Source organism: Pseudopipra pipra, chromosome 19 (assembly GCF_036250125.1).
Source record: "Pseudopipra pipra isolate bDixPip1 chromosome 19, bDixPip1.hap1, whole genome shotgun sequence".
Lineage (NCBI taxonomy): Eukaryota > Metazoa > Chordata > Aves > Passeriformes > Pipridae > Pseudopipra > Pseudopipra pipra.
Window position 1 is genome coordinate 1,438,886 of NC_087567.1, and position 25,455 is coordinate 1,464,340.

Genomic DNA, 25,455 nt, shown 5'->3' on the forward strand with positions numbered 1-25,455 from the left:
ATAAGCTTTACAGAAACTAAGCCCAGGCAGTCAACATATATTTCTGTTACAACTGATGCTACACTGCCTCAGTTCTCTTTTGTGCCCCCAGCTTGGTTTTTTCTTCATATTTTAATGTTTTTATAGGAAAATCATTTTATGTGCTTATTTTGTATGAAGACTGAATATCTAAGCAAGATAAATTAATGTATCAAAAGACTTCACTGCATTTCATATGTAAAATGAAATGTGCTCAGAGCCTGGGACTCGCTCCCTCCCACTCACCTTTTACATACAAATCACCACATTTCCCAAACTGCTGCAGAGTTTTTCATTTGCAGCTCGAATCTGCAGCTGATGTAGAAATAAAGTCTGGAGTTCAGGAAACCCACATCAAAATTCTGATTTCAGTGGGACTGGGGTCTGAAGTCTGTCACTGAAAATTTAGAATTTAGGGTGAGGTTTCTAAAGGACTGGAGATACCTCTGGAATGGGACATTTGGTGTCCTGGAAGGGAATCAGGGGCAGGAATGGTCTGAGAGCAGAAAAAAATCAAGGATTTCTTTGAGATGTGGGGTGGCCAAAGTCAGGGTGGGTCATTCAGAGCCCTCAACAGCGGAATTTAAATGCTGGTATTGCAAAGCATGGCTTGGCAGAGTCATGGAATCACAGAATTCCAGACTGGTTTGGGTGGGAAGGGACTTAAAGCCCATTTCATTCCACCCCCTGCAGGGACACCTTCCAGCAGTCCAGGTTGCTCCAAGCCCCGTCCAACCTGGCCTTGGGCACTTCCTCTGACTCACTTCCCTGTGGTCACTCTGCTTGATCTCCACTGGGAATTGTCCTCCCCAACACAGCACATTTTCCAGACACATTATCCCCCTCATTGCCAGCCAGGCAGGGAGGGAAGGGAGCCTTTCTCCTCCCTCTGTGCTGCAGAGAACACTGTGCTAATGAGGTGACAGCAGCTGACAGAGCAGATTACACACAACCCCACCAGTAATTAGCAGTTATTCCTCCCTGCACCAAAGGGTTCAGAGGAGTCACAGCACTGCCATGGGCAGACCCTTTGAAAAGTGAAGTTGTGCCCCAGGAGTGGCACCTCCCATGCAAGGTCAGACCAGAGACCCTTGGGGGTTTAACCCTGGGAACCTGCAGTCAAAGCAGAACAGCTCCAACGGCTGAGGGCAAATCTGCTTTTTGTATTTTTTCCTGATTCCTTGTGAGCAGAGGTTGTTCTTATCCTTGTGAGCAGAGGTTGTTCCTCTGTGGCATCTACAGGGAGAAGAACAGAAACATCAGGGCATCAGCCCATGGAAATAGATGTTGACCATCCTCTGCCTTTCTCAGCTCAACAGTGTTCCTCCTACAGTGGGTTTTTCCCAGAATGTTGTTTGGTGGAACAGCTGCCCCACTGCACATCTGGATCATTCCCTCAAACAAGATTCCTGCTGTGATTCCCAAGACCTTCGGGGAAACAAATGGGCATTTTGCTCTGCTTTTGGACAGGCCTAACCAGGAGAAGGGGAAAGGGGACTTGGCTTTCCTCCCTCCTCCTGCAGAGCCCTGGGCTCCACATCTGCCACAGCTGGGAGTTGGAATTCTGCCACATCCCCCATTCTGTGGGAATCCTCTGCTGCTCAGTCCCAGGGTGGAATGAGTTTGGAGATGCAGCATAATTATACATTCTAGAATTATAGGTGAAGGTAAGAGACCTGTGAAATTCCTGTGGTGGTGGGGAAAGGGAGAGACAGAAGCTGAGCTCTCATCCTGACAGGAATTCCAGGTTCCAATAGCTCACCCTTCACACATCCAGGTCAGAGCAGCATGGGACAGTCCCTGTGGGAGCTCCTCCAGGAGAAGGAAAGATAGAAAGATAGAGAGAGAGAAAGATAGAGAGAAAGATGAAAGAAAAAAGCAAGAGAGGAAGAGAGAGAGGGAGAAAAAAAGAAAGAAAGGAAGAAAGAAGGAAAGAAGAGAAAGAGAGAAAGAAGGATTGTTTGTTTGGTGGCAGGTCACCCACAGCCACTGCCTTGCTTGCTCTGTGCTGGCAGAGAAGGACATTTATTGAGTTAAAAGTGAACTGACCCCAGACCATGTGCAAGAAAGGCATGTCTTGACCCTCACACCAACTTCTTTCCCTCCGTCTCTGTTCAGTGTCACTACAGGCTGAGGGACAGAGCTCATGAACAAGATGCTCAGAAAGGCAGCTCATGTCCCCTAAAAATTTGCACAATCCCCCAGAAAATTCCCTGTCCTACCCAGGAAAGGATTAAATTAAACCTGAGGCCTTGCTGGGCTCACTCAGAATTCCAGCAGTAACTCTGAACACTGCAAACTCTTTGGATGCCTTATTTGAAAGGTCCAAATATCTCTTCAGACTCACCAAGCAATGGCTTCCCAGCAATAACACATGTGAATATAAGGAACAAAAGAGCCCATGGCCATGTGGATAACTCAGGAATAAAATGGAACTCTGAATCACACAGTTATCTGTAGTCAGCTCATCCAAGTCACTTTGTTCAGCCAAATTATTAAGACTCAGGAAACGCAAGAAATCCAAGATCATGAGTTTATCTGCCTTGATTTTTGTCTCTTAAGTACATAAAAAAGCAAAGCAGCTGCCAGGGCCAGAGGGAAGTTGAGTTGTTTGAGCACATGTTGTTCCCTTGAGTTATTGAATGAAGATGAAGCTGCACTGAGACTCCTGGGCAGGAAAACAGGACTCACCTGGCTCTGCTGGGGCAGCTCAGAACCAGCAAGTGGCAGATTTTAAGAACAAGTAGTAAAACAAAAGAGAACAAAACAAAATTTCAACCCTATTTCTCTATCTTTTCCTTCTTTTTTTTTCCTCAAGAAGGTAAAAAGGTAAACAGAGTGAGGAACAGTTGAGGCTGTTGATTCAGGTTTGATAAAAATTCCTGTGGCACAACCAGGTTTAAAGCTGACACTGTTTCTCCTGTGGTTTTTGAAAGATAGAAAAAGAAATCCCAGTAATGCTGTCTTACAAGTGAAAGGAACTTGTGGGCTGAGGAGATCCTGACCCACCCTCTAGGAGGCAGAAACACCAAAGATTTTAGGTGGCCTTTCCAAGGGTTCTCCCACCTTTTTTAGCAACATGGAAATTTCCATACATGGACATGACTCACAGTAAATCAACTCCAGAATAGTTAACAGGATGAAGTTTCAGAATTAAATACCAGGACAAAACCAGTAACAAATACAGACTCAGAGCTGCAAGAAGTGCATGTTGAGATGAGATTTACCAATCTCTTCCTGGTTCCTCGGCAGCAGGAAGATTCCAGAGGCAAGCTGGAGGAATAGATCACATTCCAAGGGTAAAGGTGCAGGGAAGAACATGGACAAGATCAGGACAAGGAAACAGCAGAAGAGGGAAGAAAGCAGAGAGGACCTGAGGGGTCATTCAGAGGGGGGTCTGATTGCCCAGCAATGGAGGAACCACTGGTTTGGGGGGTGGTGACTGGTCTGGGTTTGGATGGAGCCAGGGAGCTGTGGGTGATTGATTTGTGATGGAGGGGGGTCACTGCCCACACTCAACTGCTGATCTGGGGCCAAGGAAACCTAAAGGAGGAGGGAAGGAGGGCAGGGGAGGCACAAGGGCTGGGGGGACAGGGCTGAGCAGGGAGTGATAAGGTTTCTGGGCATGGAAGAAGAGAAGAAATCTCTCCGGGCTGGGATGAGCTGAAGGAAACAAAATGGAAAACAAGGGAGTGTCCTTGAAGAGTGTCTGAACTCCTGACACTGCCTCCAGGATGACATGGGGCATCCCTTGTTGGGTCAAGAGGGCTGGCTAGAGAGGTGCCAAAAAGTGCTGCTGAAACATGTTTCATGAGACATGAAACTCGTGTTTTCTGAGCTCAGCAAGAGCACTGGCAGGAGCTTCACACATGTGGAGCTGTTTGGGTACAAAGACCAAAGCTGGGAAGCTCTGGAAAAATTATGGAGGGACTGCTCTCCCCTTTAGAGGGATGAGCAGACAGGTTTGTGATGAGAGGTTGCCCCAGACATCTCCTGAGGGGGCAGCTTTGAGGTTCTGGGGACAGGCAGTGCTGGGCAGTCTGTGGTGGGTGCAGGGACATGAAAGGTGCTCTGGGTTCCATAAGTCCCTGAGTCAGAGAAGCATCATGTTTGCACAATAAAATAGGGGGTTGGAAGGGTGTGAGAGCGACCACTGTAAGTGGTTTAGGAAGAGGAGGTTCTGTCCATAGCACTGGGCAGGGACAGCCCTGACTCCCTCATGGTCTCTCTGTCCTGAACAGGAGAAACTGGAATGATGTTGTGCAGTGAGTCAGGGCCTTCAGCAGGTTATTCCAACCAGCCCCATGCAAGCAGGGGTTGAACAGGCTGGGTTTAGCCATGAACCCCAACTCTGGCCACACATTGTTGTGCCAAAACCACATCAGTTTAGGAAGCTTTGTCCCATGTTCCCTGTCCTTCAAACTGCCCTTGCACAGGTGCCCAAGCAGCACTAGAAGTCATGGCTTGGCTGACAAAATAAACTTTGCTTTGATTATCATTTTTCCTGGTTTGTCTGGTTAAATCTGACACCACTTTGCTGATGTGGAAGAGCAAAAGGAGCAATCAGACACGGGGGAACACGAGGTTGGTCGGCGCAATTCTAAAAGGCTGGGCCATATTTCATTGTGCACACTATTGAAAAATATGGTCCTATATTTAATGTTAATGGAAAGCATCAGTCATGCAGCATTGCCATAGGAACATTTCTATTAACATTAAACATACTTTGACACCAGTAAACGTTACTGGCTGGTAGAGGAAAGTTACACCGTGTGTAATTTTGCTCTTTGTTATCTCTTACCATGTGTAGGTGTCTGGGTGGCACTGTCTAGTATCAGGTGATTATAATTTTGTTCTTGGTCATCTGAAATTCATAGAAAAAAAAATACCTTTAAGAACTAGCTTAGCAAACCCAGTGATCTGCAGATGATAATTACAGCTCACAGCACTCACAGGAAGTCTCAGCGTGATTCAAAAAAGGAGAGGAAAATGCTTAAGAAAGCAGAAGATTCTGTTCCGTAGTTCACTTAAAATTCCAGATGCAAGAAGAATATGATAATAGGAATCTGTTCCCCTTCTGCTGAGCCTGCAAATTAAGGTTATCTGCAAAGGTGAGAAACGTGCAGGCAGGAGCAAACTGTGGCTGCTGGACCCATGTGGGCTCCCAGGAGCTGCTGGAACCTCAGAGCCCCTGCCCCCTGCTCCACCTCCACCCACCAGGGAGACCTGGACACTTGGAGGTTTGGAGATTTGGAAATTTGGAGGTTTTCACGACGTTATCCCCAACCACCCAAAAACCACTGTCCCACTGTGAGCACAACCAGAGCAACAATATCCTGTCTGAGTGCAGAGAGAAATCAAATAAGTGGCCTCTTTAATCAATGAAGTTGAGTTAAATGTCTGCGTGTGGATGTAGATCTCCCTCCCCAAGAAGGGAGAATCCTGTAAAACTGATGTATTCAGTATTAAATTCTTCAAAGTAGGGGGAAAAATCCATGGCAGAGTGACTGCCAGAACCAGGCTTGGGAACTGCCCTGTGGGGTGGAAAACAGCTCTGCCTCTTTCTCACCGTAATAAAACCATTAGATAAGTGAGTCCTGATAAACTTCCATGACCTTTAGATTCCACACAGGCCTTCAGTAAGGAAGGAATGCTTTGTCCAGATCTTTACAACAGGAATGGAACTGTAGCAATGGAGGGTGAGAGGAGATTTCTAGGAACCTTTCTTGCCGTGCTCTCCCTGTACAGGGTGGGTACTCTGATGTCTCCTCTGCTGTTCTTGTAACCCTGTCACTGATACTTCACTTTCCCCCAAGAAGAGCTGTTTCCCTGGGTCATTCTCACTGCTGTTCTGACCAATTGTTTCTTTTCTGTTCCAGGGACATGGAGAAAACCCCCCTTGTTTCTGCCACAGCTCTTTATGACAACACTGTTCCTGTGTGTTCCCTTAACTTTACTCAAGTTAATGCCATTTCTTTTATGTTTCTCTATAAAACTTGCTTTGCCTTTGATTATTGTCATTTTAGCACCCCGTGCTCTCTCTGAGTGACCTGGATCCTTCTCAGGCCTGGGACATGTTTCTGAGAGAGACCTGACCAGCACAGAGTGGATTCCCTGGATTCTTCCAAGTCAACTTCTCTTGTTCACACAAACTCGTGATATTTTACTTTTCCTGGTTCACGTGAAGTTTGTGAACCTTTGTGATTCCTTATTGCTTTTCTGAGAAACTTTCCAATTGTTCTCCAACACATTTCAACATTCTTGTTTTAGTCCAATGCATCTCATTTTTCTCCATTTAATCAATTTATTTTCAGGCTATTTCTCCAATTTGTCAAGAACATTTTAAATTCTAATCCCATTCTCTAATAGACTTATGGTCACCCAAGCTTCATATCACCTGCAAATTTAATAAGCAAATACCTTTTCCACCAGTAACAAGGAGACTAAATTCAGAACCACATCAGTTCATCTTTGGTTCCCCTTTCTGGTTACACATCTACCCCAGAGAGGTTCATTAACAACATGCTTCTCAAATTAAACTCACATTACTTTCCTAGAAACTGCTGGAAATCTTGCTGAGGTCATGAGCCTTAACAGAAATTATTCCTCCCTGGCCACAAAACACAGCAAAAAAAATAAAAATAATATTAACTTCACACGATTTGTTTCTGAGAAGTTGTGCTTTATCTCCCTGAAACTCCTCTCCCTGCACAGCACGTGGAATGTCTATTTACAGGCAGGATTAAATCAGAGCTTATTTACTCAGGGGACAACACTCTGGACATCTCTGCTGGGGCACTGCTCCATCTGGGAACCAGGCACTCCTTAAACACAAAGGCAGCTGGAAACACCCAAAGGGTTTGAGAGGAGCCCAGGTTCACATGGACCCCTTGAATAAGTGGCCCACAGGGCCCTCAGTTAGAATTTTCCTCTAGATCCTCCCCTCTTGTTTTTAGCAAGGGAAAGTCCTGCAGGAACAAGTTTTGTGACTTTGCTTTAGTTTCTCTTCCTCCATATGGTCAAATTTCACTTAATTGTGAAAACTGGACCAGAGAAGGGGTGGGACAAATAAGAAAGTATTTCTGGAATCCCTGGAACTATCCAGGGGGATTTTCCCAGAATCATAAACACAGAATATGCTGAGTGTGAAGGGACCCACAGGGACCATTGAGCCCAACTCCTGGCCCTGCACAGGACCCTTTTGGGGGCAGGTGGGTTAATTTTTATCTAGTTTCCAGCAAACATGATGCACATTCATGCTCACTAATCCTGCATTAGGTTTTAACTGTCCCTAAGTTCAAACAGACTTTTTCAGTAATACAATTTTAAAACACTGTCTGTGGTGGTCAGTCTGGCACATCTGTAGAAATAACTGCAGTAATTTCAGTCTTTGTTACCAAAAACCACAATATACTTTAGGTCTTAACTGACTCATCTGGCTTCAGCTTCTATTAGATCTTTTATATTTCTTGGTGGGACTAAAAACCCAATTTATTACTAGAAAATGCTTTCCCATAGAGGTATTTCTAGGTCATGAACCTTGACAATCATAACTTTACCATTCTCTTAGATAATCTCAATATTCTGTGCCTCTGGAAAGCTGTGGGGATGAGGTCTGGGCTGGGATTCACTTCAGCAGATTTGATCCATGGCATTGTCAAGCAGAAGTGTGTTTGAAATATTACTGGCAGAATGGTGTTTAGCATTTTGGCTGCCAATGGGGCTGCTGGAGCTGCCAGACCCAGCTCTGGGGAGCCTCCTTTGTGCAGAATTTGTAGGATTTTGGTTGCAGAGGCAGCTGGTTTGTACAGTTCAGGTCAGGGCTCTCAGTGCCCTGAGTACAACTGTCCCTCTTGCAGCTGCTTATCTGCTGTCAGGTTCATAAAATCACAAAATCACTGAGGCTGGAGGCACCTCTGGAGACCTTCCAGTCCAACCCCTGCCCAAAGCAGGGTCAGCTTGTGTGGTCCAGGATCATTTTTGTCATGGTTTGGAACATCTCCAAAGCTTTCCTGAAGAAAAGGAGGCTCAGGGGAGACCTTTTCAGTATTTCCAAATCCCTGACAGGAGGGGGGAGCCAGGTGGGGGTCGGGCTCTGCTCCCAGGGAAAAAGGAACAGGACAAGAGGAAAGGGCCTCAAGTTGTACCAGAAGAGGTTTAGATTGGATATTAGGAAAAAATTCTTCATGGAAAGGGTTGTAAAGCATTGGCACAGCTGCCCAGGGCAGTGGTGGAGTCACCAGCCCTGGAAGTGTCAAAAAAACACGTGGATGTGGCACTCGAGGACGTGGTTTAGTGGTGAACATGGTGGTGGGGTGATGGTTGGACTTGATGATCTTAAAGGACTTCTCCAACCTTAAGGATTCTGTGATTCTGTGACTCAAAGAATGGAAACTCCATAACCTCTCTCTGAGTCCTTTTCCAGTATTCAACCACCAGTGAGAAAGCTTTTTCTTATGTTTAAGTGGAATTTTCTGTATTACAACTTGTGCTCTTTGCCTCTTCACAGAATCCCAGAATCTGTTGAGTTGGAAGGGTCCCACAAGGATCATGGAGTCCAACTCCTGGCCCTGCACAGGCCCATCCCCAAGAGTCACCCCCTGTGCCCCAGAGGATCAGCCAAACCCTCCTGGAGCTCTGGCAGCCTTGGGGCTGTGCCCACTGCCCTGGGGAGCCTGGGCAGTGCCCAACCAGCCTCTGGGGGAAGAACCTTTGCCTGAGATCCAACCTGAGCCTGCCCTGACACAGCTCCAGCCCTTCCCTGGCTGCTGTCCCTGGTTCCCCCAGAGCAGAGCTCAGTCCCTGCCCCTCCTCTGCCCCTGCCCAGGAAGGTGGAACTGCACTGAGGTCTCCCCTCAGTCTCCTCCAGCTGAACACACCAAGTGCCCTCAGCTGCTCCAAAGCTGATGTTTCTGCCGTGGCAATGGGCACCACTGGGAAGGGACTGGCTCCATCTTCTTTACTCACCTATCAGTTAATTACCTGCACTAATGAGATTCTCCTGAGCCTTTCCCTCTCCAGGCTGAGAAGACCCAGCTCTCAGCCTCCCCCACACCCCAATCCCTTTCCTGGCCCTTTGCTGGCCCTGCTTCAGTTTGCCCGTGGCTCTGCTGTACTCGGGAGCCCATCACTACTCCCAGCAGTGCAGATATTTCCCCCAGTGCTGGCAGACTGGAGGGATCACCTCCCTGACCCTCTGGCAGCATTCCTGGGATGCTCTCCAGGGTGCTGGTGGCCTCCTTTGCCACAAGGGCGCATTGATCCCTCACCTTGCACTGGGTGCTCGACATCGGTCATTTTACCCACCATTTATTACCTTATTTCTAAGTTATTAGATCTATTTTTGAGGTTGCAAAGCAGGTAGTGAGTAACGAGCCTGTTGTATTTTTGATGACCTCTCCCTGACATTTGCAGTGATAAGTTCATTGAGCATGACTAAACTGCTCCACAGACACTTCCCTCCTCAAAGCCTTGGCAAGTGATGGATTTCCCCGGGAGGTTTCCATCCTTCCACATGCTTTTAGAGCATCGTGTGGTTCCACACAGACGTGGGGCCGCAGTCACGTCAAGGAGAGCAAGGACATCAAACCTGGCTGCAGCAAAGCTGATTTACAAATCAATCTGCAACTCAAACACCCAAGTTCTTTGTGCTCTTCCCAACTGGTGTTGCTCACACACACCAGGAGCTGACAGGTGAGAGGTGACACAGAGATGGAGACACTTGTGGTGTGAAATGCAACCATGTAGAACAGGAACAGACAGAACTGGAGCACATCAGTTGTTCCAGAAGGGAAACAATAGAGGTTTCTCCCTCCTGCAAACAGAGTGCTCAGTGAGTCACTTATCGCCACAACCTCACTCCGAGGTGAAACTGTGTCCTCACTGAGGACAATAACTCACAGGGATGGGAACCACCATCTTCTGATTTTGATCAACTTTTAATTTCACCACAAGTCCCTTCCCTTCCCTTCCCTTCCCTTCCCTTCCCTTCCCTTCCCTTCCCTTCCCTTCCCTTCCCTTCCCTTCCCTTCCCTTCCCTTCCCTTCCCTTCCCTTCCCTTCCCTTCCCTTCCCTTCCCTTCCCTTCCCTTCCCTTCCCTTCCCTTCCCTTCCCTTCCCTTCCCTTCCCTTCCCTTCCCTTCCCTTCCCTTCCCTTCCCTTCCCTTCCCTTCCCTCTCTAAAAACCTCCTATGTTTTGAGGCTACTGCTTAAGAAATGCCATCCAAACCAGTCAGAACCCGAATTATTGGCATTTTGATGTGGCTGAGCTAATCAAGCATCTGAATGCAGCACTGGGCTTCATTTACCACTTCTGTAGCCCTTTGTAAACACTTTCTAAGCAATAAAATACTTTAAAATGATGGGTGAGCCTTCCTACAGCTCTTCAGGTTTAACAGGATAATACTGTTAATTGTGAAGTGCCAGTTAGGCAGAAGCTTATCTATTTTTGAGACAAGGATCTGAGTTCAAAGCTATTTACTAGGAAACTCCATTAGGGAAAGAAAGAATTCACAGGGCTCTGAATTGCCAGACCACAATAGGAAATTTCTGAGGCAGCTGGAGGAGAGATCAGATAAAATAACCAGCAAAAAGAATGAGGTATTTTACTGGGAGAAAGGAAACCAGTGCTCCCAGCTCCTCTGCAAACAGGGGGAGACACGTGGACAGGAAGGGGTTTTAAGGACTTCATTTTTTTTTTTCCCAAAGGAAATGGAGTCACATGGAAAGGACAGGACAAAGTGCTGCATCCCACAGAAATATATCTGTGATTATGTCTGAGTTCAGTAACCACTGCTCAGTGAGGTACCACGTGGGGAAGGAGGGTCTGTGTGGGGCACTGTGAAGGGAGAAGGGAAGATGCTGTTGGAGGGAGAAGGAAGATTCTCTAGGAACTGGGAAATGCCAGGGGACAAGGCTCTGCCTGGATGGCCTTGCTGCCCTGCTGGGATGTCCCTTCTGCTGCAGCTCCAAACCTGTCTGAGCTCTCCAGAGCCCTCCAGCTTCAGCATGGAGGGAAGCAGAGGAGCCTCTGCCCCACCACTGACTCTGTGTCTCTTCTCCCTGTTGCTGCCTCACACTTCTCCATGGAGGTGACACTCAGATGTCTGGAGGTGACACTGATGTCCCAGCAGCCCAGCATGGTAAGAGCTGCAGGTGATGTCCTGCAGGTAGAGGTGTTTTCTGTGCCTGCAATTAGGGCTCAGGCAGCTCCATGAGAGAGGTTCAGGTGATCTCCTAAACTTCCCCAAGGGCCTCTCTCCTCAGTGTGCCCAGCCTGTGTTTCAAGATGGAGGGGAGGGGTCCTTCTATTAATTCCTTGAAGTTTTATGAGAAGGTACATGCAGTTTTGAAAAGAATATTCTGGGCTGGAAGTCACCCACAGGGATCATCGAGTCCAGCCCCTGGCCCTGCACAGGCTCATCCCCAAGAGTCACCCCCTGTGCCCCAGAGAATCAGTCAAACCCTCCTGGAGCTCTGGCAGCCTTGGGGCTGTGAGGATTTGCCTGTGGAGGATGGTCCAAGAGCACACACATTTCTCAAAGACAGGCTGATTCAGTCTTGTCTTCCAGCACAACCCTGACCATGATCTCCCAAAGGCAGCGTGGGCAGAGCCCTCCTCTCACAGAGCTCTCACAGAGTTACATACCCAGTGCTCAATTCAGAGCCACCTGAACCATTTGGGTCATTCCAGGGCATCTCAGACACCCACAAAGGGCTGAAAGGAGTGAGGTAGGACCTACCAGAGGTCTGATGTCACAGAGACACAGGATCCCAGAACGTGCTGAGCTGGAAGGGACCCACAGGGATCATTGAGTCCAACTCCTGGCCCTGCACAGGCCCATCCCCAAGAGTCACCCCCTGTGCCCCAGAGGATCAGCCAAACCCTCCCTGATCTCTGCCAGCCCGTGCCCTGGGGTGGCTCTGTCAGCCACAGCTCTGTGACCACTGCCCTGGGCAGAGCTGATGTTCCCCCCCAGCGGGTCTGGGTTGTGTTTGGGGCTGTGCTGGAGCAGTGCTGGGCACACTGGGATGGCTCAGTCCCTGTGACACAGCCAAGGGCTGCTCTGCTCCTCACAGGGCCCTGCCAGGACCAGCCCGGGGGGCACAGGGAGCTGGGGGGGCACAGGTGGGACAGGGGAGCCCAACTGCCCCCAGGGATGGCCCAGACCGTGGGGAGTCACGCTCAGCACACAGAGCTGGGGGAAGGAGGAGAGGGATGTTCAGATGGATGGGGTTTGCCTTCCCCAGCCCCCAGCAGGTGGGAGGGAGCCCAGGGCAGCCCTGGGATGGCTGAGCCCACGGGAAGGGGGGAGTGAACTCTTCGTTTTGCTTGTGTGACTTTTGCTTTCCCTTTTAAACTGGCTGTATCTCAATGCAGCATTTTCCTCACTTTTATCCCCCAATTCTGTCCCCCTTGGTGTGAGGGAGTGAGGGGCACGTGGGGCTGAGTTCCCTCTGGGGTTAAACCACCACAGTCACAACCTGCATTGTCTGCACAGGGGGAAAAACTCTGGGAAACTTTAAATAACCCCCAAAGAGTTCCCATTGCACCTCTTGCCCAGGAGATCCTCTTAAGACACAACCTTTTCACACAGATTTAACCTTTCCTTTGGTACTTACTTTTAGTCTTCTCCAGAGCCAATTTTTTAACTCTCAATGATTTCCTATGTGAATATTGTTAAAAAAAAAAATCTAGATTTATTGTGTTCTATAATAGAAAAAAAATATAAAGTGTCAGAATACAGAAAAAAACATGACAAAAGAAGTGGCCCAAAGAGGAACAATCAGCCTCTGAAGCCCAGGGCAGGGGTGGAGTCCCCACCCCTGGAGGGGTTTAAAAGACATGAGGATGTGCCACTTGGGGACATGGGTTAGTGGTTGAACTGGATGATCTTAGAGGCCTTTTCCAACCTAAAGAATTCCATGAAAAACAATTCCTTGCCATCTTCTCCTCTGGCCTTTCCAACAACCTCAGCATTTTTCTCCCTTCAACCTTCTTCCTCAGCTGAGATTTTCAGAGGAGGATGTAACAAGTGTTTTTTTTCTCTGATGACAAGCTCCCTCTTTGGCATCTGCACTAAGGAAGAGAAAATCCCTGTCTAAGGCTGCTCTTCCAGAGCACTTCTGGCTTTGGGAACTGAAAGCAATGCAGCCCTGAAGGGAGGAGGAAAGCAGAGCAAAAGCTGCTGATGAGAATAGAAATACTTTCAGCACAAAGCTCCTCATTTATCACTCTCCTGCCCCCTCTGGCATCTTCTGTTCACAGTTTGCAGTGCAGAGGGAAACCCTTGAGCAAATGTCCTTGGGCTGTTCCAGGATGCTCAGGCAGAGCTGAGCAGGTGCCTGGGGCAGGGGCAGGAACCAACCCTGTGCTCAGCAAAGCCTTTTCCCAGGAGTTTAGACAGAGGGGCAAAGGCAGCCCAGGGAGTGGGGGAGGTGAAGCCCATGGTCCCATCCTGAGTCAGCTCTGCCCAGCCAGGACTCAGAGGTGATGAGCACATGAGTATTTAGCCTAATAGATCATTAAATCCCAGCTGTATTTCATGTACACCAGCCAATAACTAATTACTTTGTACTTCTGTGCTGCGAATATCCTGCTTGCAGAGGGTTTGTGCACCTGGCTCACAGTGCCCAGGCACACTGACCCTGAAAAATGGGCTGGAGCAAGGGGCAAGCCAGACAAAGCCAGGAGTTAAGCCACTAGTAGAGTCAGCATGTCAGTCATTCAAGGGGCTGGAAATGCCAGATTAAAGGCTGTCCCCAACCCCTTCATTTGATATTCATTATGTCAGGGTTTTGTTCTCCCATTCCAACATATTTTTCAACTGTAATCCTGTGACTCATTCATTGAACAGGATGCTCAGGGAATAAGGCAGCTATTCAGGAGTTATTTTAATCCTCATTAAGTGGTGAATGGCCTGTTCTTTAGTATCCCACGCCATCGAAACCCTGCACTGATTAGGGAACTGTTATTTTCCATGAAGTCTTTCCTCCAACACCCATCTAAGCCTCACAAACAGCCTCCAGACTCCCAGCCCAGGTAAGGTGAGGACTGCCAGCCCCAGGTTTAACCTGAGCCCCAGAGCAGGTTTAACTGAGCTCCAGAGCAGATGCACCTGAACCTGCAAGGTTCTATTCCTTTTGAGGAACAGCCCTGGAACACTCAGGGAAGATTTTTCATATCACACAGGGGATTTTTAATAGGATTTTGCAAGCATAAATCAGCTGCTAATTAATCACCCCCCTTCTGTGGGGGAGGTAAAGCAGGTGTGACTGCTCCTGCTTTACATGTGGGGAAAATAATGAAGACAGGTGGAATCACCTCCCGGGGGCTGCACAGGGACAGGAGGACTGGGAATGCTCCCCCAGCCCAGCTCAGCCCCAGGATTGTTACTGTCCATCACCAGCCAGGGCAGTGAGAGCACAGCCTGCCTGCTCAGGGAAGGGGCTGGAGCAGCAGGAGCAGCTGAGGGAGCTGGGGGGGCTCATCCTGGAGAGGAGGAGGCTCAGAGGGGACCTTCTCACTCTCTGCAACTCCCTGACAGGAGGAGGGAGCCGGGGGGGTCGGGCTCTGCTCCCAGGGAACAAGGGACAGGATGACAGAAAGAGCCTCAGGTAGCACCAGGGGAGGTTTAGATCAGATATTAGGAAAAATTTCTTCACAGAAAGGGTGGCCATGCACTGTCACAGCTGCCCAGGGCACAGGAGGAGTCCCCATCCATGGAGGTGTTCAAAAAACATGTGGATGTGGCACCTGAGGACCTGGTTTAGTGGCGACCGTGGTGGTGGAGCTGAGGTGATACTTGACTTGGTGATCTTAGAGTTGTTTTCCAGCCTTAATGACTCTGTGATTTTATGGCTGTGGCAGCTCCTTGGAGTTCAACACTTTGAACATCCTCCTGCAGGTGTTTCAAATGTGGGGAGCAGGAAACTAAAGTGACTTTGAAAAGCTCTGGTTAACTGAGCTTCCCACAGGCCTGTCCCTGAGGCACCATCCACAGCAGGAGAGCCTTCCAGGGGTGCCCCAGTGCCCTCCCCTCCTGCCTGCCCCCTCGGGGCACCCACTGCTGTCTGGGTGCTGGCACAACAAGGTCAGGCTGCTGTTCCTCACAGCTGGACTCTCATCAGCAGGATTGGCACTGAGGGTTTGGCTGCAGGAACTCCCTGGCAGAGCCAAGAGAGGAATCATGTTCACCTGGACACCAGTCAAGTGCTTCCCCTGCCACCTCCTGGAGCTGTCACTCGGTGCCTCGTGCTTCTCACATCTTAGAAATGCTCTAACCCCCTTAACTGCTCTGCACAGGCTCAAGGCACAGCATTTATTTGGAACTAAAGGCTGTGTGAGTCAACACTTCACAGGGAACTTTGCTACTTTTTGACCTTCTGTTTCTCCAGTTTGTGTTGTGTTTATTCCTTATTTTAAGGTTATGGAAGAGAAAGGGCTGAAATTAATTCTAAGAAATCAAGAAGGAGATGAATCATAGAATCACAAAATATGTTGAGCTGGAAGGGACCCACAAGGATCATCCAGTCCAACTCCTGGCCCTGCACAGGCCCATCCCCAAGAGTCACCCCCTGTGCCCCAGAGGATCAGCCAAACCCTCCTGGAGCTCTGGCAGCCTTGGGGCTGTGCCCACTGCCCTGGGGAGCCTGTGCAGTGCCCAACCAGCCTCTGGGGGAAGAACCTTCGGCTGAGATCCAACCTGACACAGATCCATTATGTCCAACTGCAGGTGGAAAATACTGAGATGGAAAGAGCACTGATGTTCTGGAGGTAATACCTGACCCCTTCAGGAAATCAGGATGGCCCACTGATGCCAAAAAATTGATGGAAAATAGTCCTTCTCTTTCAAATATCTGAGTGAAAGCATGTGGAGTGAGGATGTTCTCTGTAGAACAGGGCTGCAAGTTCCCTCACAAAAATATGTCTCCTGTGTTGAGAGCCTGAACAAACTCACACACTCATTCACACTGGAATCTCCTCCTCCCACACACACCTTATATCCCTGATGGAACACGGAAACCAAGCCCACTCACGAACTCCCTACACACCAACATATGTCTCCTTCCCAGCACATTCCTGGAGCTCCTCACTGACTCTTCTCAAGTGCCAAACTGCCAAAGCAAACTGCAGGGAAGAGCTTGCCATGAGGGAAATACAGCTTCTGTTTTCAAGCAGCTACACCTAAAAAGAGCACTTACAGAAAAACAAAGCCACGAAAAAATATTTCCCAGTCTTGGCTAAAATGGTGTTTTTAGAAACAGCAACACCCCATGAGGGTAAAGGTAACCCAGAGCTCCAGATATCTATCTCCAAGGACACTGATGGTTGTGGAGCATCTTTGGAAAGGCTGTTTGATGGACAACACAGTATCAAAAGGGCAGATTTTCCCACTGTTCCCAGGGCCTCTTCCAGTAGAAGAGTCTGGAAAAGAGACACATCCTGGGGATTCCCCTCAGAAATGCATCTGCTGTAGAGAGCAGTAACCAGAGAGACCCTCGCTGCCCCAAAGGGGAATGTTTGGACTCACTTTTGAGCTGGAGTTTTATATCTCCCCATAGCATTTCTTATTTTATTTGCTCTTATTTTCTTTGATTTTAATTAATATATTGCTGCCCTTTCTCACATGTTCCAGCATAAATCCGGTGAACAAAATGACAAAAGGACTAAAAGAAATCCAGAGGAAGATAAAGAACAAGGACTTTCTTTCTGGGAGAGATAATTCTGCAGTGCTGGTGGCAAATCCCAGGGGACAAACAGAGCTGGTGTTGACAGTCAGTGCCTGGGATCCCTCCTGTGTTTGAGGACTTCCCACTGACTTTGGAAACACAAAGTAATTGGATAAATATGGACTGGTTTTGTCAGAAATCAAACAGCTGAGCAGGCTGCATGACTAACGTCAGCCAGCAAAGCACAAACAGCAGCTGGGGGAGCAGCCCTGGATTCCAACCTTTGGGAACATGTTTAAAATGCACCGATCACAGTGAAAACATATGGTCAGAAGGGAACAAAATGTGTCCTTTAAAGGGCACTTCTGAAGATGAAGTTGATTTAAGAAGGTATAAATAGTCTGGGGTTCTAAAGCAGGATTAGCTAAATGCAATCTTTTGTGGAACACAGCCAGCTCCTCCACATTTCACGGGGAGAGATAATTATGCAAATACCTTTGGAAGTAATACATGGTCCTTTTTAACCCCGTGGTATTGGCAGGAAGGAGAAGGGAAGGGAATTTGAAGTCTTCTCCGTGTTTTTCCCTCTTCCATGAAGTATAAAGAGAAACAAAAACTGAGGATGAAATCCCTGGCAGGAGGGCTCTCCCCTGACTCCCATGGGGCTGGGGAGCAGAAATCCAAGCCCCTGCTCATTCTGTCCCTCAGGGAACACCAGGACCTGGCTCTCCCAACTTTTTATACTGAAAAGACACAGAAATAAGCAGAAAGCCTAAACCCTTGTTACACTCAAAGCATAATTCACAGGAAAAACAACCTAATTTGGATTCCCATGGAACAGGATGGTTTGGAATGGCCTGTCCTGTCACCCAGGGATCTACAGGAGGTGCCCAGAGCAGAGCACAGCATGGCTGGGCCAGCCCCTGTTCTGGCTCAGGAGTGATGGACAGGACACATCATAAGGAATGTGATGATCATGACAAGCAGACTTAACTCCTTAACTGACTGTGAGTCCCTGAGATCAGCTCAGCTGCTCAGAACAGGGTGCCAGTAACACCAGGATTGGGGATCTGATCCCTGGGGGCCATTCACTGAGGAGTTGGATCAGTGATCCTTCTAAGTTCCTTCTCACTCAGAATATTTTGTGAAATATTCTGTAAATCACTCTAAAGTCAGAGAAACTCCCTTACTCTTTGTCAGCAACACATGGCCACCCCTGAGGTGTCTGGGCAGAGAGGACAAGATTTGATATGACTCAGGAACAAGCCTGTGTGAGGGGCCAGGAATGGGAACTCTGCCTGGTGGGACTGGTGGAAATTTATTCCACCCTTTTGCTGATTCCTGGCATTTTCTTGTTCCCAGGCTTGTTTGCTTGCCCATCAACTGCTAAAAACTGCTTTGGGCCAGGGCTTTAAAGAGAGTTAAGATCCAGATCCAATGTAGCAGTGATCATATTCTTGCCTTTAAGCGTATGAGGAAGTCAGAGGCACTAATCAAACACTTAAAATGAACCACGGGCTCTATAAAGGCAAAAAGAAAGGGGGAAGAACTACGAGATCTATTTAAATCCAGTCCTAATCCTATCAGCAATTAAGCAGATGGTTAACTTTAAGCATCTGTTTGAGTCTAACTGAAGTCACATCACACAGTAGCTTTCAAAATAGCAATTCTCTAGAAAGATCTGGGTGTGACAGTGTCAAAATCGTGCTTTTTACTATGAATTACCTTTTCTGTTCTTGCAGTGTTTCTGTGCCATCAAAAGGGGAAAAGTGACATAACCTTTGAAGGAGCTGAGAACAGATTTACTAACCCTGACTACCAAAGTCAGGACTATATTCCTTTCATGAAACACAGATTCTTGGATATGTTACACATCCTTATTATTTTAATTAAAAAAATTATTTAATTAAAAAGCCCTTTTCCATGTGTTGTAATTAGAAATGTTCAGCTTGGTTGACTCAAAACCAGCTGAAATTGAAAAGCTTCTTTTTTTTTTTTTTTTTTTTTTTTTTTGGGTAATTTTATTTTTTGGTATTTGGAAGCCTCAGAGCAGAGCAACTCACATGTGGAAAACTGGATTCCTGTTAAAGGGGAAAAAAGACTTCCAGCTAGTCCAGGAAACCTGCCTGGATTCCAGTGACCAAGTTGCTTGGCACAGTCAGCACTTCCAAACAATGTGTCTGTCTGCAGTGACAATAAGTTAAGTATTTATCATATATTTAGGTTATATTATATATTACTGTATATATTAGGCTCATACAGGTCTTATTTGGGGAAATTCTGTAATAACTACCAAAGTAAGATCTTTAAAATGATCACTTTTTGTTGTGCCATGCTGGTACCCTTTTCCATGGAAAATGAGCACCCCCTTAAAGAGTTGTTTTTCCATCCAGTTGTCTCAGTTTTAGCAGAATTGGAGCATTTTTTCATCAATCTTTCAAGGCCCAGGTTCCTGAATCATTTGAGTAGGGGGGGATTTATTTATCTTCCCATTAAAGGGAATTCCGTGCCTATTTTTTTTTAAAGAAGAGGCACAAACAGCCCTTTGCAGCTTGAAGGCCCCCAAGGCAAAAGGCAAACAAAAGAATCAACTTTTTTTTTTTTTTTTTTTCTGAACCTGTGGGTTTTAATTCAGCCTCAGGTTTGGTTTCAGATCTCAGCTGTGGTTTCTCTAGCACATGTGGTTGGTGAGACTGCAACTCCCTGATAACTCCTGTGATATTTACTGCCCTTCTCTGCAAAAACCTGGCTATATGGCAGAGAACAGCATTTACAGCAGTGTAGGGAAAGCACTCACTCTCTGCCTTCCATGGGAAGAGTTACATAGCTAAATTTAATCCTCAGCTATATTTGCTGGAAAAGAGCTATTTAATTTAATTTAATTTAATTTAATTTAATTTAATTTAATTTAATTTAATTTAATTTTATTTTATTTTATTTTATTTTATTTTATTGTATTTTATTTTTGCACTCAGCTCACCAAGGCCAAGCAAACCAGACCTGTGGTCATGTTTAACTGGGGTCACTGGGTGATGGTGCTGAAGGAGCTGCTCTTGCTCCCTCCCCAGCCCTCAGTTCCATGACTCTCCTCCCTCTCTCGTGCCTGTGTTGGTGTTTAGATGATCTTGCAAAAGATTCTGTGCTTTTTCTATCAGTTTTTTTTTCTCATGGAGCTTTTGGCTAGAGCAGGTCCCTGAGCTCACTTTTGGTGCAAAGGAGGAGGAGGAAGGTGGGGACGAGGATCTGCCCCTTGCAGGGATGAGGGATGTTCACCTCGGTGGGTGATGGCTCAGGGCCTGGTTCACGTCAGGAATTCTGGTCCTAATATGAAGGTGTCACAGGAACAAAACTTCCCTGAGCTCCTGGGCTGTGCCTTCAGAGTGAAGTCACAGACACAACTCCAGCACAGAAATGCTGTTTGTCTGAGCTGGGCAGATTCTGCCCCACCCTGGGCAGGCCCCTCCGTCCAGCATTGCCCCAAAATGAGCAGGAAGCTCAAGGTTAAACTGAAGCAAAAGCACCTTTGTGTGGAGCAGCCTCCTGGGCAGACACCTGGCATGCTGTTTACACCAGAAATGCCCCCTCTGAGCTGCTCTGGACTCCTGGCAAGGTCCACACAGACACCGGGAGCCCACAGTGCTTCTCCCCTGAGATCCAAAGGGATCACCAAGGCAGGCTGTGGGTGTGTGGATATCCTTCTTCCCCCTTGATGACTCCAAAAGGCCTCCAGAGCTTGGGAAAAATCCCTTAAGTGTTTTTCAGTGTGAGGAACTGGGAGAAGGAAGAGGACAAGTTCCCTGAACAGCAAAGTTCAGGATACAATAACTGTGCAGGAAATTTTGCAATGCAGAGAAGGGATTTTTCTTCTCCTTTTTCCCTGTTCTCTCCATCTGCTCCCCCCCTTCAGTGCAGTGGGAAGTTGCTGTCCAGATGGTGCTGACACACTGCAGTGCCTTCAGTCCAGATGCAAAGCCTGTCCCTTGAGGAAGGTGACTCCCTCTGCACCAAGAGACACAAAACTTCCTGGGGAAGCACTTCTGCAAGAGGGGACTCGGCTCCTGGGCAGCTGGGGAGGAGCAGCTGAGCAGGAGGTGATGGTAGCTGAAATTCCTGTACAGGATGTACAAACATTTGGAAAAACTCAGAAAACTTCCAGCCAAACAGTTGATTGTAACTGCAGGAAATCACAGCTCATGAAACCATGGGGCTGTGAAGATGCTCCTGAGCATGAGGGGCTTGGTGAGAGCAGTGAGAGGAGGGGATATCTCCTTGTCTCTGCTCACACTGAGTGTGTACAACACTCCTGGATGTCCCCCAGCACAGCCAGGATGAGACTGTTCTCTCTTAGCCCTGCTCTCCAGACCACGGCAAAACCTCCTTCTTGAGGCAGATCTGCCCCATGTACTGACACTCACCTGGTGACAGAACCACAGCTCCTCCAGACCCACTGCCCAGTCCCTCTGAGACCTTGTCCCACCACTGTGGCAGGAGACCCTGCCCCAACCAGGCCTAATATCCCTCAGAGAATGCACACAGTGCAACCCATCATGCAAACCATTGTGAAAGTTCAGCTGCAGGGGCTGCCTGGGTGTCAAATTGGGCTAAAACCAGCCTGGTTCACAAACCCCAAACACACCCCCTGCTTTTGAAGCAGAGTTTGGCAGACAGGTGGGGAGTTGGCCTGGAAACCTCTCACTGACAGTCAAACACTTTATACTATGAAAGTCCAGTCCCCTTTCATCCAGTCAGGACCTTCTGACATAACCTTCTTGGGGTCTGGGTGTGGAGATTCCTCCCTTGGCTGGGGGCAACCTCCAAGGTCATTCCTGGAGGCTGAGAGCAGAGATCTCACAAGCCTCAGTCTGGGTGAGTTATATCAAAGCTCTGCTTAATAATTATTTCTTTTTGCCAGCTTTAATATAATTGCTTCAATAATTGCTTTATTGTGGTGCACTAGCCTATCTTACACTACACTACTATTAGCTTTAACATTATTATGTAGTAAATAATTCTGATTAAGATCTTTTGTTTGATCATTTGTAATAATAAATGATTCATTCTATATAAATATTCTCATTTTACCAATAATTAAAACCTGTGGGACAAAAGTGGTTCAATCACAGCTCTGTAATTCCTTAAATTTAAATCACTGGCATAATCTGAGGCTGAAATTGGATCCAGCCACCCCCAAGCTCCTCTCTGAGTAGTTTAGAAAGCCAGGGAGTCCTTTCTGCACCTCATGAAAATGGCAGGGCTTTTTAATAAATTTTGTCTAAGCCTTGCACTCCCACCCCTGACAACTCCTTTTTCTCTTGATCCACCACTATCCCAGAGCTTGGAAAGGTCATGCTGTCTGAGCCAGTAGCTCCAGCTGCTTTCCTTGTGCAAAACCTTTGGAAATCAGAGTGCTGGCAGCCACTGTCCCTTAACCTGCATATCCAGAGGTTCCTGACTGCCTCAAACCTTATGTTTCATGACACCAATGTGTTGCTGTCACACAGTGCCTGCCAGCCCAGCCCTCTGCAAGGAAAAGCTACACTGGACACAACTTTCTTCCTGCAGTTCCCTTCCCCAGGATATTTCTGGAGCATTTCCTTTTGGAGACAGAGATACATTTCTCCAAAATCAGGCTTGGGATGTTCTACCAAATACAAGGTCTCATTTCACGTGCTTATTTTGCAGTTCCACACATGAGCTCCCCTCCATTGAAGTATTTTTGTTTAGCACCAAATGTATTTATTCTGCTTTCTTTACCCAGACCATGTCCAGCTGCAGCTATAAAGGGAATTCCATTGGAGAAATGGAGATCCTTGGAGAAATGCACATAAAGAGCTGAGGTTCTGTGGTAAATGTTGCCATTAATTGTGAAATGTGGTAAATTATGTGACAAATGATCTCTGCCATCTATCTCGTGACAGCCAGTGACACACAGCAGGGTGGTGGTGGGGCCACGGGGCTTCTCCTGCCTGGAGGGACTGAGCTCCTGTTGTGGAGCACTTCTGGCTCCTTTTCCTTCTCCAGACCCATCTCCCTGCTCCCTCATGCTGACCAGAGTGGGGAGCTGAACTAGCCTGGGGCACTGAGCAACCAAAGCATTTCGCACAGCTGGATCATTCCCACAGTTTGGTGCCCACAGGAATTTTGCTTTGTGCAAAGGGGGTGGGAGGCAGGGCTGGAGCTGCACGTGTTGCATGAGGCACTGAGAACACACCAGCTGAGAGAAGTGAGGCTGCACTGAGGGCTGGGGGCTGAATTCAGCTCACCAAGAGCTCAACAACAGATCCCTCCGATGTCATTTGCTGTCACAAAAGCCATATTTCATCTCTGCTCACGTCTTGTGGCTCCTGGGCCAGGCTCTCCACACCTCTGGTGGCTTTTCAGGGTCAGTCCCGCTGTAGGTGCAGAGCAGAGCAGTGTCCAGCTCCCCTGTGCCCTGGGACACAGCCAGGTCTGTGCCCTCCTCTTGGCTCCTGGCATAGGGAAAGCAGGCTTGGCACTACAAGGTGTGGCATGGACAGAAAAGTTCTTCCAAGGATTACACAGTGGGAGACATCTGGATAGAAATGCAAAGTCATCATCCTTGGAGGGAAGGGGCTGCCCTAATCTGAGCCAACAACTGTGACAGGGACAGGCTCTGGCTCCAGAAGCTGCTCCCCATCTGCTCATGGTTTCTGTTCTCAGATCTGGTGCAGGTTTTAGTTGAGCTTGGTGGCTCAGAGCAGCTCCTGTGCAAGCCCTGCAGGCTGAGCTGCCCTGGGCACTGCCAGGTCACCACTGCCACCACTGCCAGGGGTCCTGCAGCCCCTCTCAGATGTGACATGTCTTAAACTGGTCACCTGACATCCACAGCCAGGCACTGACCACACTCAGACCATCCCATGGCCAGACCTGTCCTGGGCTGTCCCTTTCCTGGGACAGTCAAACAGTCCTGTCCTGCTCTGCTGTTCTCATCCATAAACTCTGAGCCCTTGGCAAAGCAAACCAGGGATTGCTCCCCCAGCTCAGCCATGGGTCACAGTCCTGCCGGGCCCCAGCTCTGCAGAGCACCAAACACAGACAATTCTTGGTTCCTCTCTAGACAGAGCAGTCCCACATTTTTGGCTTCTCTGCCACCAAGAGGGTGCTCTGGCAGCTGCGCAGAGGTTCTGAGAAGGAGGCAGAGGTTCTGAGGCAGGAGTCCCTGAGAACAGCCTTCTCCTCACCACCTTCTCCCCAGGGAAAAGTCCCAGGCACTGCTGCCCTCTGAGCCTGGTAGAGAAAGCCGTGCCCTGGTGAGAGGGATCTCAACTCCAAAGGGCCAAAGTGATTGCTTTGCCTTTTCCATCAGGGAAAGTTCACTGAAAGTCTGACCTCCTCACTCCCTCCTCCCAAATATTTCCCAGGACGTTGGGCAGATATTTGACAATCAGGGAAGAGTCGCCCAGTGCAGGCAGGTTCCTCCAAAACACTCAGGCTGTGCCAAAGCCCCACATTTGCTGTCCTTCCCAAGGACCTTCCCAAAGGGTGCCCAGGGCCTGAGCTGAGCCTCCAGTTCTGCAGGACAGCAGTGCCAGAGCAGAGATTTTCCTGGAGCTGGGGGCCAGAGGGAAGGAGCTGCACTGTGGATCAGGGGTTCTGGGACACAGGTCTGGTACAGAGTTCTAGGATACAATTCTGGGACACACAGTTCTCCTGTGGAACAGTTGTTCCTGTTCCCACAGTTGTTCCCAGAGTTGTTCCTGTTCTAGAGCCCCCTGCCTTGTTCTGTCACCCCACAAAGGGCTGCACTGCTGCTTGTGTCCCTCAGGCTGGAAGCAGATGATTGCCTAAGAGTACCTGGGATCACCCCCCACCCTGCACCCACAGAATTTGAAGCCTCTGGCTCTTGTTTAAAATGTCACTGAGTTTTCCTGCACTTCAATATTTTGATCAGGATGATTTGTTCTGAAAGGCTCTGGCAGTGACTCACTGGGATTTGGGAATCTCTCTTGCCAGTCCCCACCTGCAAACACACAGCTAAGAAGTTTCCCTGTTTTCATCATATCTTGCTCTTCCTGCTGTTCCCAGCTTTGCCAGCAGCATCACATGTGGCAGTGCATCCCTTTGGAGCTCCTGCCCCCCGAGTGCCCATGGCAGGAGGGAGAACAGGAGGATGAGGGTCCATCCCTTTGCAAACTTCCCTTGGCAAGGCAACTCACACTCTCAGGAAGTCAAGTCTCATTCTCCAGCAGCCCCTCTGAGCATGAAACCCATGAGTGTCAGGGAAGGACTTGCAGGGAGAAAGCTGGAATATCAGTCCCAGGCACCTGGAGATGTGGGAGAAGGGCACTGGGAACAAGGAGGTCCCTCATGTCCCCAGTCCTGCCCACAGTCAGCACCAGCTTCCCATAACCAGAGGAAAGGGGCTTCTCCTCCCACATCCAGTCATGCCTGGGTTTAGGGACCTGGGACTAACTGCTGAGTTTTACACTTCAGATTTTGTCAGGTTTCCCAACTTTGGTGGCAATTATGAAATACTAATTTAATAAGTTGTTATTTATTAATCTCGGTAGATCCTGATTCTTTTCATTAGTGTAATTTTTTATTTTTTTTTTAAATCTCCCAACGTTTGGCTTCCCAACTTCTGGATTTTACATGGTTTTGAGTAAGAAGAACTAAGAATTGACGCTTTTCCCTTTTAGTTCTAATGAATATCTCTTGTTTGGTTAAGGAGCAGTGCGGGGTGAGCAGACACGTGATCAAACAGGTCTGATCTGATCACAAACATGTTTGGGGTGGAAATAAGGAG

At 48.1% G+C, this 25,455-nt stretch overlaps 1 protein-coding gene across 2 annotated transcripts in view; it reads right to left on the reverse strand.

Annotated features, from left to right (window-relative positions):
* Positions 1-25,455, reverse strand: part of SHISA6 (shisa family member 6) — a 261,122-nt gene that overhangs the window by 23,260 nt on the left and 212,407 nt on the right. Inside the window, exon 4 of one of the 2 annotated variants that reach the window (XM_064675625.1) lies at positions 4,820-4,882. The exons of the other annotated variant lie outside the window; for it this stretch is intronic. Within the exon in view, the coding sequence (XP_064531695.1) occupies positions 4,820-4,882 (63 nt within the window). The remainder of the gene's footprint in view (positions 1-4,819; positions 4,883-25,455) is intronic. 2 annotated transcript variants of the gene reach the window in all.